The sequence below is a fragment of the Giraffa tippelskirchi genome, chromosome 8 (genome assembly GCF_054371585.1).
Source record: "Giraffa tippelskirchi isolate mGirTip1 chromosome 8, T2T-mGirTip1v1.2.pri, whole genome shotgun sequence".
In the NCBI taxonomy this organism is placed as follows: domain Eukaryota; kingdom Metazoa; phylum Chordata; class Mammalia; order Artiodactyla; family Giraffidae; genus Giraffa; species Giraffa tippelskirchi.
In genome coordinates, this window is record NC_137282.1 from 162,875,324 (window position 1) to 162,888,933 (window position 13,610).

General features: G+C 55.9%; 1 protein-coding gene across 8 annotated transcripts; it reads left to right on the forward strand.

The window, feature by feature from the left end:
- The first annotated feature begins 9,027 nt into the window (after positions 1-9,027).
- LOC145518577 (tubulin beta-2A chain) lies at positions 9,028-13,100 on the forward strand. Of its 8 annotated transcripts, none has more exons than XM_081523326.1 (5): positions 9,028-9,154; positions 10,600-10,708; positions 11,041-11,151; positions 11,845-12,453; positions 12,799-13,100. In XM_081523326.1, the coding sequence occupies exons 1-5, from the start codon at positions 9,098-9,100 to the stop codon at positions 12,903-12,905; spliced, it is 993 nt and encodes a 330-aa protein (XP_081379452.1). In that variant the 5' UTR covers positions 9,028-9,097; the 3' UTR covers positions 12,906-13,100. The 8 variants fall into 8 exon arrangements, with proteins under 8 accessions (XP_081379452.1, XP_081379450.1, XP_081379445.1 ...); XM_081523324.1 differs by having other exon boundaries at positions 11,845-11,967; positions 12,214-13,100; XM_081523319.1 differs by having other exon boundaries at positions 11,845-11,870; positions 11,943-13,100.
- The last annotated feature ends 510 nt before the right edge of the window (positions 13,101-13,610 follow it).

The following is a 13,610-nucleotide window of genomic DNA, read 5'->3' on the forward strand; positions in this document are numbered from 1 at the left end:
ACGAGCATCCCTGCAGCTGACACCGTCCCTCCCAGATCCCCTCACACACCCCTCTGCAAGGAAGACCAGCCAAGGACGCGCTGGGACTAAGGAACCCAGTTTCCCCAACTCAGGCTTCTCTCATAGCTCAGTTGGTAAAGAATCTGCCTGCAGTGCAGGAGACCCTGGTTAGATTCCTGGGTGGGGAAGATCTGCTAGAGAAGGGATAGGCTACCCACTCCAGTATTCTTGGCTTTCCCTTGTGGCTCAGCTGGTAAAGAATCCGCCTGCAATGTAGGAGACCTGGGTTCGATTCCTGGGTCGGGAAGATCCCCTGGAGAAGGGAAAGGCTACCCACTCCAGTATTCTGGCCTGGAGAATTCCATGGACTGCATAGTCCATGGGGTCTCAAAGAGTCGGACACGACTGAGCCACTTTCCCCAACTTGGGATCGGGGGCAGCCTGGGTGAGGGGCTCTCAGACCCCGGGAGGAACTCAGCTTCCTTCCTTCCCCGCTCAGGCCCCACTGCCCGGCTCTGCTTCCTGGGATCAGCCCCCAACAAACTTCCACTCAAATCCTTGTCACAGGCCCAGAAATAAATCCAATCTCCTACAGTCAGTTAACCTCCGACAAAAGAGGAAAGAATATACGATGGAGAAAGGACAGTCTCTTCAGCAAGTGGTGCTGGGAAAGCTGGGCAACCGCATGTAAATCAATGAAGTCAGCACAAACCCTCACATCATTCGCCAAGTAAACTCAAAATGGCTTAAAGGCTCAAATGTAAGACGGGACACCATATAACTCCTAGAGGAGAACTCAGGCAAAACACTCTCTGACATAAATTGTGGAAATATTTTCTTAGGTCTCCCAAGGCAATAGAAATAAAGCAAAAACAAGCAAATGGGACCTAATCAAACTTAAAAGCTTTTTCACAGCAAAGGAGACCATAAACAAAAGGAAAAGACAATCTACAGCCTGGAAGAAAATATATGCAAATAATGTAATCAATAAGGAGTTAATTTCCAAAATATATAATCTCTCATATAGCTCAACATCAAAAAAACAAACAGCAAAAAATACAACTCGATCAAAAAATGGGCAGAAAACCTAAACAGACATTTCTCCAAAGAAGATATACGGATGACCAACAGGCACATGAAAAGATGCTTAACATCACTAGTTATTAGAAAAATGCAAGAGGTCTCACCTCTCAGCGGCCAGAATGGCATCATCAAAGAGTCTACAAATCAGAAATGCCGGAGAGGCCGGAGAGGCTGTGGAGAAAGGGACTCTCGTTCACTGTTCACGGGAGTGTAAATCGGTGCGGCCACTACGGAAAACACCTGCTGCACACCTGAAACAACATGTAAATCAGCGACACTTCAATAAATAAACCAAACATTTAAAAGAGCACATTGTAATTAAACATTAACAAAATCCTCGCCTCAGGCCCGGGGGAGGCAGTGTGTTCTCTTCTACCACAGAGCGTGTGGCACGCGGCCCCCAGCCCAGAGGCGTGGCCTCCGTGACACGCTCACGGCATCGAGCAGGGCACGGCAGGCCCCCTGCCCGGGGCTGGGCACAGCTGACCATCCCAGCCGCTCCATCTGCAGCTCAGGGCCCTCGGGGCCCCCCAGGAGGTCGTCAGCGCCCGGTTCCCCGCAGTCCTGGCTCTGAGGTCCCCATTGGCCGGAGGCCATTCTGAGCTCCTGGAGGTGCCTGCCGACCTCGCCACGAGACCCCCAGCACGGCAGCCGGGAGAGGGTCTCCAAGGAAGGCTTCTGCCACCAGCTGGAGAAAACTCCCTCCTTAGAGGGCTCCCGTGACTAGGGAAGGCCCACCCTTGCTAAAATCCTATAATCAGGTGATCTCCTGATTTCAAGGGGAACTGTTTTGGGCCCTTAATGACACTTGCAGAGTCCCTTCACGCTGCACGGACATTAGGGCCTGATTGAACAACTGGGAACAGCTGTGTGCAGTCCGGGCCGGTGACCCTTGGGCCTTAGCGTTCTGCCTGCCACCAACGGGCAGCTGGGGAGTGAGCAGACGTGGTCTCTGGACGCTCTGGTTCCGACACCTGGACCTGTGCTCCGAGGAGGTAGTTTTCTGTTTATCTGCTGTGTGGCTTTGGGCAAGTCTTTGTGGTCTTCGTGTCTCTGGGCCTCAGTCCATTCGGGACAGGCTCCGTGGCTTCTTGTTGGGAGTCCCGCATGGGGCCAAGGCAGGCCAGTGTAGGGGCGCCGTTCACTGTGCGTGTTGGGTCTTCAGATCCCTGTGACCACAGGGGTCGGTGCCTCTCTGGGATCGTGCTTGGAAGAGTTAACCCACTCGCTCATCAGAGTGAGGCCTCCCTTCATTGGTATTGAGAGATCTCCTGGGCCCCGATTTTCATGAGCGGTGGGGACTGTGTGCTCAAGTTGGTGGAAGAGTCCCAAGAGGTGGGAAAAGTGAAAAAGGAAGCTGAGTCACCCTTGCAACTTCCCTCGACTGGCTCCGACGCAGCGGTTTAAGTCTGCAAGTGCAGGAAGTCGGGATGGAAATTTCTGTCTCCCAAAGGCTGGACTGGGAGCAGCAGCCCCGCAGGGGGAGGCCCCGCTCAAGCTCGCCCTGAGCTTCCTGGTCCTGCTTTCCCAAACTGTCCTCCTGGCCCGGCGCTGAGGCTGGACAGCAGGTCTGGGCCCGTGCTGGCATCGTCTCCAGTGGGCCAGCGGCTGACTTGCGGGGCCAGCCTCGGCCTGCACCCTACCCTCGCTTTATTCCTCTGACCTCGGCCCGGGCATCTCCGGGGACCCAAATGCCGTGTGACTTATAAAACTACCCAGTCTTAAGAGTCACCTGAGAATCTGCACGGTATACACGCACCCCTTGAGTTAACAGAGACCTGACTGGACGCCCAGCACGCAGACGCCGCTGGCTGCCTGTCCTGCGATTCCGTCTCCTTCCCTAACACTCAGCAACCAGGCGGGCCTCGGCCAGCCGCCCCCTGCTGGCCAGCGCAGGGAGAGGACTGCTGCAAGACCTCCGGCTTCCTCCGTGGCCGCGTGCACACGTGTGCCTCCCGCCCTCCCTTTCAGAAGTCAGGGCTCTGTTAAATCTCCCTCCGGCCACCCCTTTCCTACCCGTCCCCATCTTCTTTAACCTCCTCCTCCCTTCTCGTTACCGAAAAAGTTTAAATTATTTCTTTGTATCCAGACAGTGATACTGATTGTGAGGGATGGGCGAAGCCATTTAAGAGTTTTCTGGATAGAAGATACTCCTGCTTCTGGAGGAACCACTCACATCACATCAAAAAGATTTAAATCTCTATCTTGTAAAATGTTTACTTCATTATAATTTGTGTTATGATATAAATGCTAGCTGCATTTGATTACTTTTGTTAAATTTATTGTTCAGTTATACAGATTTTGTCGCACACTCACAGGCTGATGCTGTGTTACCTTGCTGCCAGGGTTCTCTTGTTTTTCTGAACTAGCAGAAATATCTGTTAGGTCCACTCTTTTATCAGCAAGGCTAATAATGATGTAGGTTTAATTTAATTAAACATGTATTAATTGTACTATTGCAGGTTTCTTTTCATAGTTTGGAGTTGTCAGCCCTACCCCTCATTTTCTTAGGTCCTGAAAACTAGCGAGGGCTATGCTTACAGGGCCCAGTGGCAAACTGGCCTTGCTGATAAAAGAGTGGACCTAACAGCTATTTCTTCTAGGTAAGAAAAACAAGAGAACCCTGGCAGCAAGGTACACAGCATCAGCCTGTGAGTGTGCAACAAAATCTGTATAACTGAACAATAAATTTAACAAAAGTAATCCACCCTGTATTTGAAATGATACCCATCACTATTTTTGTAGCATATGGCAATCAGGCATAGATAAAAACTGACTATAAACAAGTAGAAATATTCCTTCACGATCAGATCAAGTATGTCTGGGACTTAGTCAGCAAAGATGGGAACTGTGAACAGGAGATGATCTGGGGCTTCTCTGAAGACTCCTGGCTGCACAGCTGACGCGGTCCTGGGACATGCATTTTCCCAGAACTTAAGACCTTCAGGTTGTGAGACAGATGGACACACTGCCTGCTGCATCAGGAGGGCAGGTCAGGTTCTTCCATAACTCGAATGCTCAAAGGTCCAATAAACACTTTAAAATGTACCTCAATGTGATTTTTATAGTTAAAAAGGGGCTTCATATTTCAGTCACATCTTCCCTGGTGGATTTTACAAGTTGGGTGGTAGGTGGCTGTTGCTCCCACTGCAGAGACTATTCTAGAGAAAGCTGTGCAGACCACGGGTGGGGGGATAGCGGGGGGGTTGCTCTGTCACAGGTGAGAACCCTGGCAGTGGGGAGGGGGCGCTGGCGAGCCAGGGAGCCCCCGGAGGGCAGAGGGCGGTGGTGGGGAAGCGGACCCGGGCAGCTGGCTGGATGCCTGCGCCCACTCGCCCCGCCTCTGCCCTGCACGCTTGCAGCAGAAGACTGAGTCCCAGGCTCCGCGGGAACTCCCGGCTTCCTCAGAGAGGGGACGGGAACGCCGATGGCCATCTTTCCACGTTGGCCCTGGAAGTGAAACAGAGCGAACCCTGAGCTCTGGCACTTCCGAGAAAGTGACCAGCACCCTTTCCGTGCCCGGCTTGGCCCCGTGGTCATCAGCACAGCTGGCCTCACCCCAAGTCTCAGGCAGCGCAGATTTCGGCGCGAGAAAGCCTGCATTCGGAAGACAGGTGTGAGGGGCCAGGAAGCTGGGAAGCGGGGGAACAGCGCTCTTGGGTCCCAGCCTCCAGGCCAGTCTGTGCCCTGCCCTCGGGGTGCTCAGGCTCAGAACCGTCCTGCACGGTGCTGGGACCTCAACTGACCCCCAGACCCTCAGGGGTTGGGGGGAAGAGCATCCAGTGGGGCGTCAGCTCACTTAGGAGTTCTGCGGCTCCCCATTCCCACAGCCCCTTCCTGGCTGTGGACAGCCTCGTGGACTTGGGGCCAGGATGGCGGCGTGGAGGTGTGACAGTGTGCTACAAGGCACAGAGGAGGGGGCATCATGGACACGGGGCACTGGCACTGAGCCCCGACTTACGGGGAAGAGCTCCCTGGAAGAAGGGAACAGCAATGCCAACTTCAACAGCTGATGTAACACTTATCCCCACTTTACAGATGATACAACTGAGGAACAGAGAGGTTAGGTAACTTGCCCTAGGTCACACAGCTAGCAAGTGGCAGAGTCAGGATTCGCACCTACTCCAACCATCCAGGGCCTGTGCTGTTAATGCCTCAGGGAATGTGGGGGTGGGCTGAGTGGGGGGACATTCAGCCCAGTCATGTGAACAGCCTTGGCCATGGGAAGCAGAGTTTGTTCAGAGAACTTAGTATGATCCAGGGATGCTAGGTTACAGGGAAAATGGTAGCAGTTGGGAGAAGATAACCTATGTTTGATCATTGTGGGATTATGTCTCATTTAAATCATACTATAAAAATAACAGTGTTTTTCATTCTTAATGTCCAAGGCAAAAATGATTGAAACCATGATTAAAACAAACAAAAACATCTAAATAACCCATGAAAGAGAGGAAAAAGGAAAACATCAAACATCAAAAATAGAACTAGAGGAAACTGGGAAGACATACTTCTGTCCTTTAGTATTTTATAAACTTTTCAATTTGATACTCAGAAAATATGCGTATATGAAAGACATCCTTACCACAATAACATACGTGTGTATGCATACTACACACACAGTATACTATATATTTTTTTCAGTTAATAAATGTCCAGATTGACAGTTCTAGTAAAAATAATTCATACCAGGACATGAAACATTCCAGAAAGTAGTTGAAAAACATTATTATATACCTACTCCAAACTATTATTGTGCAAAAATGTATAAACTTCAGTTGAGCTGACTATCTTCAAATTGGGGTTCATTTATGGGGTTCTTTATGTTTTAGGCAGTCGCACTTCAAATGCTTTAAGCAAAATTCCTCCATCTTCATAAAGAGACACTTTTATTAAAAACCTGAATATGTGTGTATAAAGGGGCAGACAGGGCTGTTTCAGATGTTTCAGGGGAAAGAGAGGTTGAGGAGCCTGTCTCCTAGGACTTCTTTGAGGTCACAAAGAGGATGAGAGAGACTGTTCCAGAATAATTGATACCATTCTCCTGCTTGGATGGTTCTCGGGTTCTCGTTATTCTACAGAGGAAACTGATGCTCGACACACATTTCCCCTGGACCACGTCTGTCCCTTACTGATGCACCCGCCAAGGGCAGCGGCCGCCCGTCACAGGACCAGGGACTCCAGCGCAGGTCCTCTGAAAGTCTCGCAGGGAGGCGGAGCGGGAGGGGAAGGCAGAGCCTTTAGGAAGACGCACGCCCAGCCTTGCGCAGGGAATTCCCTCTCCTGCCTGAGTTTTGTCTTGTCACCTGAAGGGCCTTAGGGGTGGGGACTAGGGGTGGGGGCTGCTCAAACACCGGTAACATCAGCCCAAGACAGGAACCGACTTGGGGCGGGGGGAGGTCGGCTCCCCGCCCCATCGCCCTGCCCAGGCCCGGAGGAACCCTTCTTCTCTAACACAGGGGGACACGGGGAGAAGCCACCTTCTCCCCAGGCCTCGTCAAAGCCCGTCCTGGCAGGGGGAGGCTCGGCGGGCCCCACTTCCTCCTGCAGCCTGCGTGGGTGTCGTGTCCACACACCACGGCTGGCACGGAGTCCCTGGATGAGTCACCTGGGGTCGGGCAGGCGTCCTTTCTGCCCGTGTGCGTCTCTGACTGCCTGGCTCAGACACGGGTGGGGCTGAGACAGGCGGGCCGGGGGCACGCTGGGTGCGGAGGAGACGGCCTTTGCTGCCAGGGACGCCCGCGGCCTGGGCCTGCGGGAACCAGCGCTGTCACTCTCTGTCCCCAGACACCCTCTCTTATCTTCACAATGTAACGAAGCCAGTTTCCAGGGTTCAGTACAGGGGGCTGAGCACTCAGATGACCCGCTTCACTGCCTGACTAGGATGCAGGAGAGTGGACCCCGCCCCTCGCAGGAGATGCCCACCTGTTACCCAGTACCACCCCTTCTAGGTCTCATCTGCTTGGCTCCCAATCCCCCACCTTGAATGAAACAACAAGAGCCAAGAGGCAGTCATCTCCAGAAACCCTCTGTGAACCGTGCGATCACAGAAGTTACGTGGAGCAGGCGTGTCCCCTGCACAGGTTCTGGAAGAGTCCAGCTGGTCGTGAAGAGCCCAGGGCATGGAAGCTGGGGGCAGCGGTGGTGAGAAGGTGGAGGCCACGTCCTTGGCACGTGGGTGCAGCACCAGCTGGAGGAGCTGAATGGTGGGCGCTCCTCCGGGAGGGGGCACCAGGTACTTGCCTGGGCAGGGAGGGCCCCCGAGGATTGGATTCCTGGAGCAGGGGTGACAGAGCCATGACTTTGCCCACCATTAACATGGCAAATGGGCTTAATGTTTGTAACGACAGCATCACCTTGGGTTTTACAGGGACATTTTTGCTCCATAAACTCGACCTGCTTTCATATAGAGCCTCTCATTTCCTACTCACAAAGCTGGCTGCAGGGCACCTGCAATTATCACTTTAAAGCTGGAGAAACTGGCCTCAGAGAAGAAAAGAGACATCCTGGGAAACAGCAGCCCCTGGTCTCTGCTGCCCTGGCCCCCAGTTCAGGACGGTCCCTAGGGATGATGAAGGCTGGGTCTTAACCTCATCCCGGCCAAGCCTTTAAAACTCCCCTGCCCTTTTTCTTTGTGAAGGAAGCTCTAGGCCTTCACTTACAAGCTTTGTGGCTGGTCAACTATGAGCCTCATTTTTGAAGCTGTTAACTTGGAATGGTAATAATGTTTATTCCAGAACTGTAGAAATACATTGTGAGCCATGTAGGTAATTTAAAATTTTCAGTAGTCACTATGAGTATAGCGGTCATTTAAGAAAACAGAAACAAGTGAAATTAATTTCAAAAATATATCCGAGATATTATATTGGTTAGTAATCAATATACAAAATTAGTAATGGAATCTCTTCCATTATTTTAACTTCCTGAGTCCACGGAACCGGATGAGTATCTACCTCAAAGCACGTCTCAACGCAGACTCCCAGGGCTCAGTGGCCACACGTGGCTGCTGACCTGGAGCAGGACGTCCACGTCCATAAGGGGCACGGGGACGAGGTGACAACGCGTGGAAGGCACACGCACTACACACACACACTGGCCATCGAACTCCATAAGGAGGCGATGGGGACACACACAGAGACACACACACGTGTCGAGCTCCATAAGGAGGCCATGGGGACACACACACACACAGACACACACACAGACACACAAGTCGAGCTCCATAAGGAGGCCATGGGGACACACACACAGGCAGACACACACACACACAGACACACACACACAGAATTCTGCTCTGTCGAGCTCCATAAGGAGGCCATGGGGACACACACACACACAGACACACACACACACATACACAGACACACACACACAGAATTCTGCGCTGTCGAGCTCCATAAGGAGGCCATGGGGACACACACACAGGCAGACACACACACACACATCAAGCTCCATAAGGAGGCCATGGGGACACACACACAGGCACACACACACACACACACAGACACACACGCAGAATTCTGCGCTGTCGAGCTCCATAAGGAGGCCATGGGGACACACACACGCACACACGGAATTTTCCACATTGAGCGGCCTTGCTGGGGACAGCCAGCGCCCAGTGACTTTTCCTAGTTCCTCCCCAACCGAGCACCTTCCTCACGGGGGCGGAAGGGCCCCCCCAGCGGCCGGGGACCCCCACTCCGCCCGCCCTGCACCCCTCCCGGCGTTTACAGCCGCGCGATCCCCACCCCGGGAAGAAAGAGCCGGGGGCCGATGGCCGGGACAGGCCCCGGAGACGGGAAGCGCTCCCCGGGCCCCGCACCGGCGCCCGCACCTCGCGCCGCGCCCCGGCTCCCCCTCGCGGTGCCGCAGTCCCCGCACCGCCCCCGCCGTGACGTCAGCGGGGCGGGGCCCCCGCCTTAAAAGGCGCGGCCCGGGCGGCGGCGGGGTCTGCGCCGAGTCCGCCGGTCCGCGATCCGTCCAGGCCCGCGCCTCCACCCGCTCCGCAGCCGGCACCATGCGCGAGATCGTGCACATCCAGGCGGGCCAGTGCGGCAACCAGATCGGCGCCAAGGTGGGCGCGGCGCGCGGGGCCGGGAGGCGGCGGGGGCGAGGGCGGGGGTCCCGGAGGGACCGAGAGGGGGCGGCGGGTCCCCAGGGTGCGTGCTGGGGCCGGAGAGGGACCGAGGAGGGAGCTGACCCCCGGGGAGGGGCTGGCGGGGGCGAGGGCGGGGGTCCCGGAGGGACGGAGAGGGGGCGGCGGGTGGGAACCCTGGAGAGACGGAGAGGGGGCGGCGGGTCCCCACGGTGCGCGCTGGGGCCGGAGAGGGAGCGGGGAGGGAGCTGACCCCCGGGGAGGGGCTGGCGGGGCGCGAGGGCGGGGGTCCCGGAGGGACGGAGGGGTGCGGCGGGGCCCCAGGGAGAAGACCAAGGAGGCGGCGGGGGGGGGCGGCGGGTCCGCAGGGTGCACGCTGGGGCCGCAGCGGGACCGGGGAGGGAGCTGACCTCCGGGAGGAGCGCGGGCGCGGGGCGGCGCCGGGCGCCTCACAGCCCGCAAAGATGCTGGGGCCACGCAGCTGTGGGTCTTTAATCACGGCGCCTTTGAAATTTCCCCGACCCCGCCATTGTGAGGGACGCGGTTGGTACCTCCCAGGTGGATTAGCCTCTGAGATTTTGGTGGGGGCTTTGGTCGTGATAATCCCGTGGCCTCCTGCCGAATATATTTTCCGTATATTGTGTGCAGGGCGAATGAAAAATCTGCAGTGTCATTGGGTGACAGATGCTCTGGAGGGTTCTCGGGGTTCCGACAGACGGGGTGCACCATCCAGACGGGGTGGCGGGTCACGCCGGAGCCTGACTGCCGTGCGCGCGGCGGCAGGTGGCCGCCCCGGGCCGAGCCGCCGCAGTGGGCGAGGCCCCGCGGGCCGGGCGCCCGGGTGTGGGCGGGCGCACGCACAAGGACGTGGTCTCTTTCACAACCGCCATATTGCCCCCCCGCCCCCCGCCTTTCCTGCCGCAGACGCACGCTGCACCCTACCCCTCGCCCCCCCATTCCGCCTCTGCAGTCAGTGACCCGGGAGCCCTGCGTGGCGCCGCCTGACGCGGCGCTGCTTGGAGGGCCGGGTCGGGTTTGCGCCAGCACGCGGCGATCCCTGCAGGCTGCCGCAGGGCGGGGTCCACCTGTCCTGGATCCTGCCAGGACCCGTCCATCCGCTGGGATGCTGACGCTCAGCCCTGCCTGGGGGCCCAGCCTCCCGAGCATCCGCAGCTGTGCTCCCCTCCCCTCCAGGGCCCCTCCCCGATTCCCAGTCTGTCTCCCTGACATGGCTGATGCTCTGCGCATCACCGAGCCCCTCCGCAGAAGCTGCCTGAGAACAGGCCGGCAGCTGCGGGCCTGTCTGCGGCTCCCTGCCTGTCTGACCACAGTGCTGCTGTTCCAAGGACAGGAGGGGAAGGGAAGGGCCATCGTGCTGACACCTAGGATGCCAGACCATCACACGCTTCTTTCTCTGTTTCCAGTTTTGGGAAGTCATCAGCGATGAGCATGGCATCGACCCCACTGGCAGTTACCATGGAGACAGTGACTTGCAGCTGGAGAGAATCAACGTGTACTACAACGAGGCAGCTGGTGATGACTGCGGCGCGTTCGGCCCCCTCTCCTTGTTTTCCGTTCTCTGGCAGCCCCAGTGTAGCAGGAACACACACACGACAAAGAAAGGCTTCCTGCATGCATTTATTTAAATGTCAGCTGCTCAGAAGTACCCTCAGAGCCCCTGAAGTCCCCTGCACATGGGTCACAACCAGGCAGGCGCTCACCTCCCTTTGTAGAGCAGAAACCTCCTCTAATCTCCTCTTTGCCTCTTGCTGGAATTTTCTGGGGTGAGCTCTGCCCGGAGGAGAGCCAGGCGTTGTCTGATTGCTCTGCCAACACCAGGTCTGAGTCCTGCTCTGTCCCCGCAGGTAACAAGTATGTGCCTCGGGCCATCCTGGTGGACCTGGAGCCGGGCACCATGGACTCCGTCAGGTCTGGACCCTTCGGCCAGATCTTCAGGCCTGACAACTTTGTGTTTGGTACGTAGGGGTGATGGTGGGCCCTGGCTCAGTGGGTCCCCTTCTTCCTCACCCCGTGGGGATCACTGCTGAGTGCCTGGGGGGAGGTTGTGTGTCCATAGATGCCCCGAGTCCCGGCCTCACTGTCCCTGGACTGTCAGCCCTCTGGCCCCTGTCCACGCAGCTCAAAGGCCAGGGTCAGCCTGCAGAGGCTGCCGCAGCCCTCCCCCTGCAGAGCAGCTCATGGTGAGGGGGCAGAGAGCAAAGAGCAAAGGAAAACTTCCAGCAGCAGTTCACAGGCCACTGGTCATTTCAGAGGACCTGTGACAACAGGCCACCCCTTCAAGAAGCCGATGCCAAAGGTGCAGTTTGTGAGCAGAAGCTGAGCCGGCCCTCTGATCACGGGCGCCTCTGCCCTGCTGGCTCATAGCAGTTGATTTATCAATAAGAATTTATAGAAGGTTCTTAGTTTTAAACCAGTTGGGTTTTGTTAAACTATCTTCTTAATAACGTCATATGAGCTAAATCTTTTGTTGTATTAGATCTTCAGTGTTTCTGAGGGTCACTGATACATAGAAAACTTTTCTGTAGGTAGAAGGTCTTTCTGAAAAAGAAGGATCTTTCATCTGTAAAACTAGTCCAGAGTCAGGAAGGCAGAATTTGGAATTCCTTACTAAAGTGTTCGTGTCTGATACTGTCCTCTCCCTCTGGCAGGCCAGAGCGGTGCTGGGAACAACTGGGCCAAGGGCCACTACACGGAGGGCGCCGAGCTGGTGGACTCGGTCCTGGACGTGGTCAGGAAGGAGTCTGAGAGCTGTGACTGTCTGCAGGGCTTCCAGCTGACGCACTCGCTGGGGGGCGGCACGGGGTCTGGGATGGGGACCCTTCTCATTAGTAAGATCCGCGAGGAGTACCCCGACCGCATCATGAACACCTTCAGCGTCATGCCCTCGCCCAAGGTGTCCGACACGGTGGTCGAGCCCTACAACGCCACCCTGTCCGTGCACCAGCTGGTGGAGAACACGGACGAGACCTACTCGATCGACAACGAGGCGCTGTATGACATCTGCTTCCGCACCCTGAAACTGACCACCCCCACCTACGGGGACCTCAACCACCTGGTGTCGGCCACCATGAGCGGGGTCACCACCTGCCTGCGCTTCCCGGGCCAGCTCAACGCCGACCTGCGCAAGCTGGCCGTGAACATGGTGCCCTTCCCGCGCCTGCACTTCTTCATGCCCGGCTTCGCGCCGCTCACCAGCCGGGGCAGCCAGCAGTACCGGGCGCTGACGGTGCCCGAGCTGACCCAGCAGATGTTCGACTCCAAGAACATGATGGCCGCCTGCGACCCGCGCCACGGCCGCTACCTGACCGTGGCCGCCATCTTCCGGGGCCGCATGTCCATGAAGGAGGTGGACGAGCAGATGCTCAACGTGCAGAACAAGAACAGCAGCTACTTCGTGGAGTGGATCCCCAACAACGTGAAGACGGCCGTGTGCGACATCCCGCCCCGCGGCCTGAAGATGTCGGCCACCTTCATCGGCAACAGCACGGCCATCCAGGAGCTGTTCAAGCGCATCTCGGAGCAGTTCACGGCCATGTTCCGGCGCAAGGCCTTCCTGCACTGGTACACGGGCGAGGGCATGGACGAGATGGAGTTCACCGAGGCCGAGAGCAACATGAACGACCTGGTGTCCGAGTACCAGCAGTACCAGGACGCCACGGCCGACGAGCAGGGCGAGTTCGAGGAGGAGGAGGGCGAGGACGAGGCCTGAGAGCTTGTCCGATAAGTCGTGCACCCTTAGTGACTTCTGTTGTCCTCAATCAAGCATGGTCTTTCTATTCGTATACTATGGTGCTCCGTTTTGCCTCTCTCAGAAACTCACTGTTGATGTAATAATGTGGAACTCCTCTGGAAATTGCAGTATTGTCTAAGATATCTATACTAATAAAAAAGCATGTGTCCAAAACCTGTGGTCTCTCTTTATTGCAAATAATTTTTATTCTTTCACTAAATGCTTCCTTTCCAAGTATGTTTCTAGGGTTAGTAGCTTTTAATAGGATTTTTATTTTCATATTTTTAATTAATAGCCTTTCTGCTCTTTTAGTAAAGAGAGGCAAGTGTTGAAAGTGTTAAGTCACTCAGTCATGTCTGACTCTCTGTGACCCCACAAACTGTAGCCCACCAGGATCCTCTGTTCTTGGGATTTCCCAGGCAAGAATCCTGGAGTAGGTTGCCATTCCCTTCTCCAGGGGATCTTCCCAAACCAGAGATTTAACTTGGGTCTCTCCTGCATTGCAGGTGAATTCTTTACCATCTGAGACACCAGGGAAAGAGAGGCAAGCATGCCAATTTATCTCCACTGGCCCAAAGTATTCAGGGACTAGCACCCAGGAGTGTGAAGGTAGAGAGAGAGGAGGGCGCCACGCTGACCTTCTTCCCCTGAAAATGTGGAATCCAGCGCCCTGGGCGGGGGCCG

Bases quoted from the DNA above. Each gene is read 5' to 3' on its own strand.
- LOC145518577 (XM_081523318.1), top strand. From the start codon at position 9,098: ATGCGCGAGATCGTGCACATCCAGGCGGGCCAGTGCGGCAACCAGATC. The intron at 10,709-11,040 runs GTGATGACTGCG...CTGTCCCCGCAG, and splicing joins GTACTACAACGAGGCAGCTG to GTAACAAGTATGTGCCTCGG. The intron at 11,152-11,844 runs GTACGTAGGGGT...TCCCTCTGGCAG, and splicing joins GCCTGACAACTTTGTGTTTG to GCCAGAGCGGTGCTGGGAAC.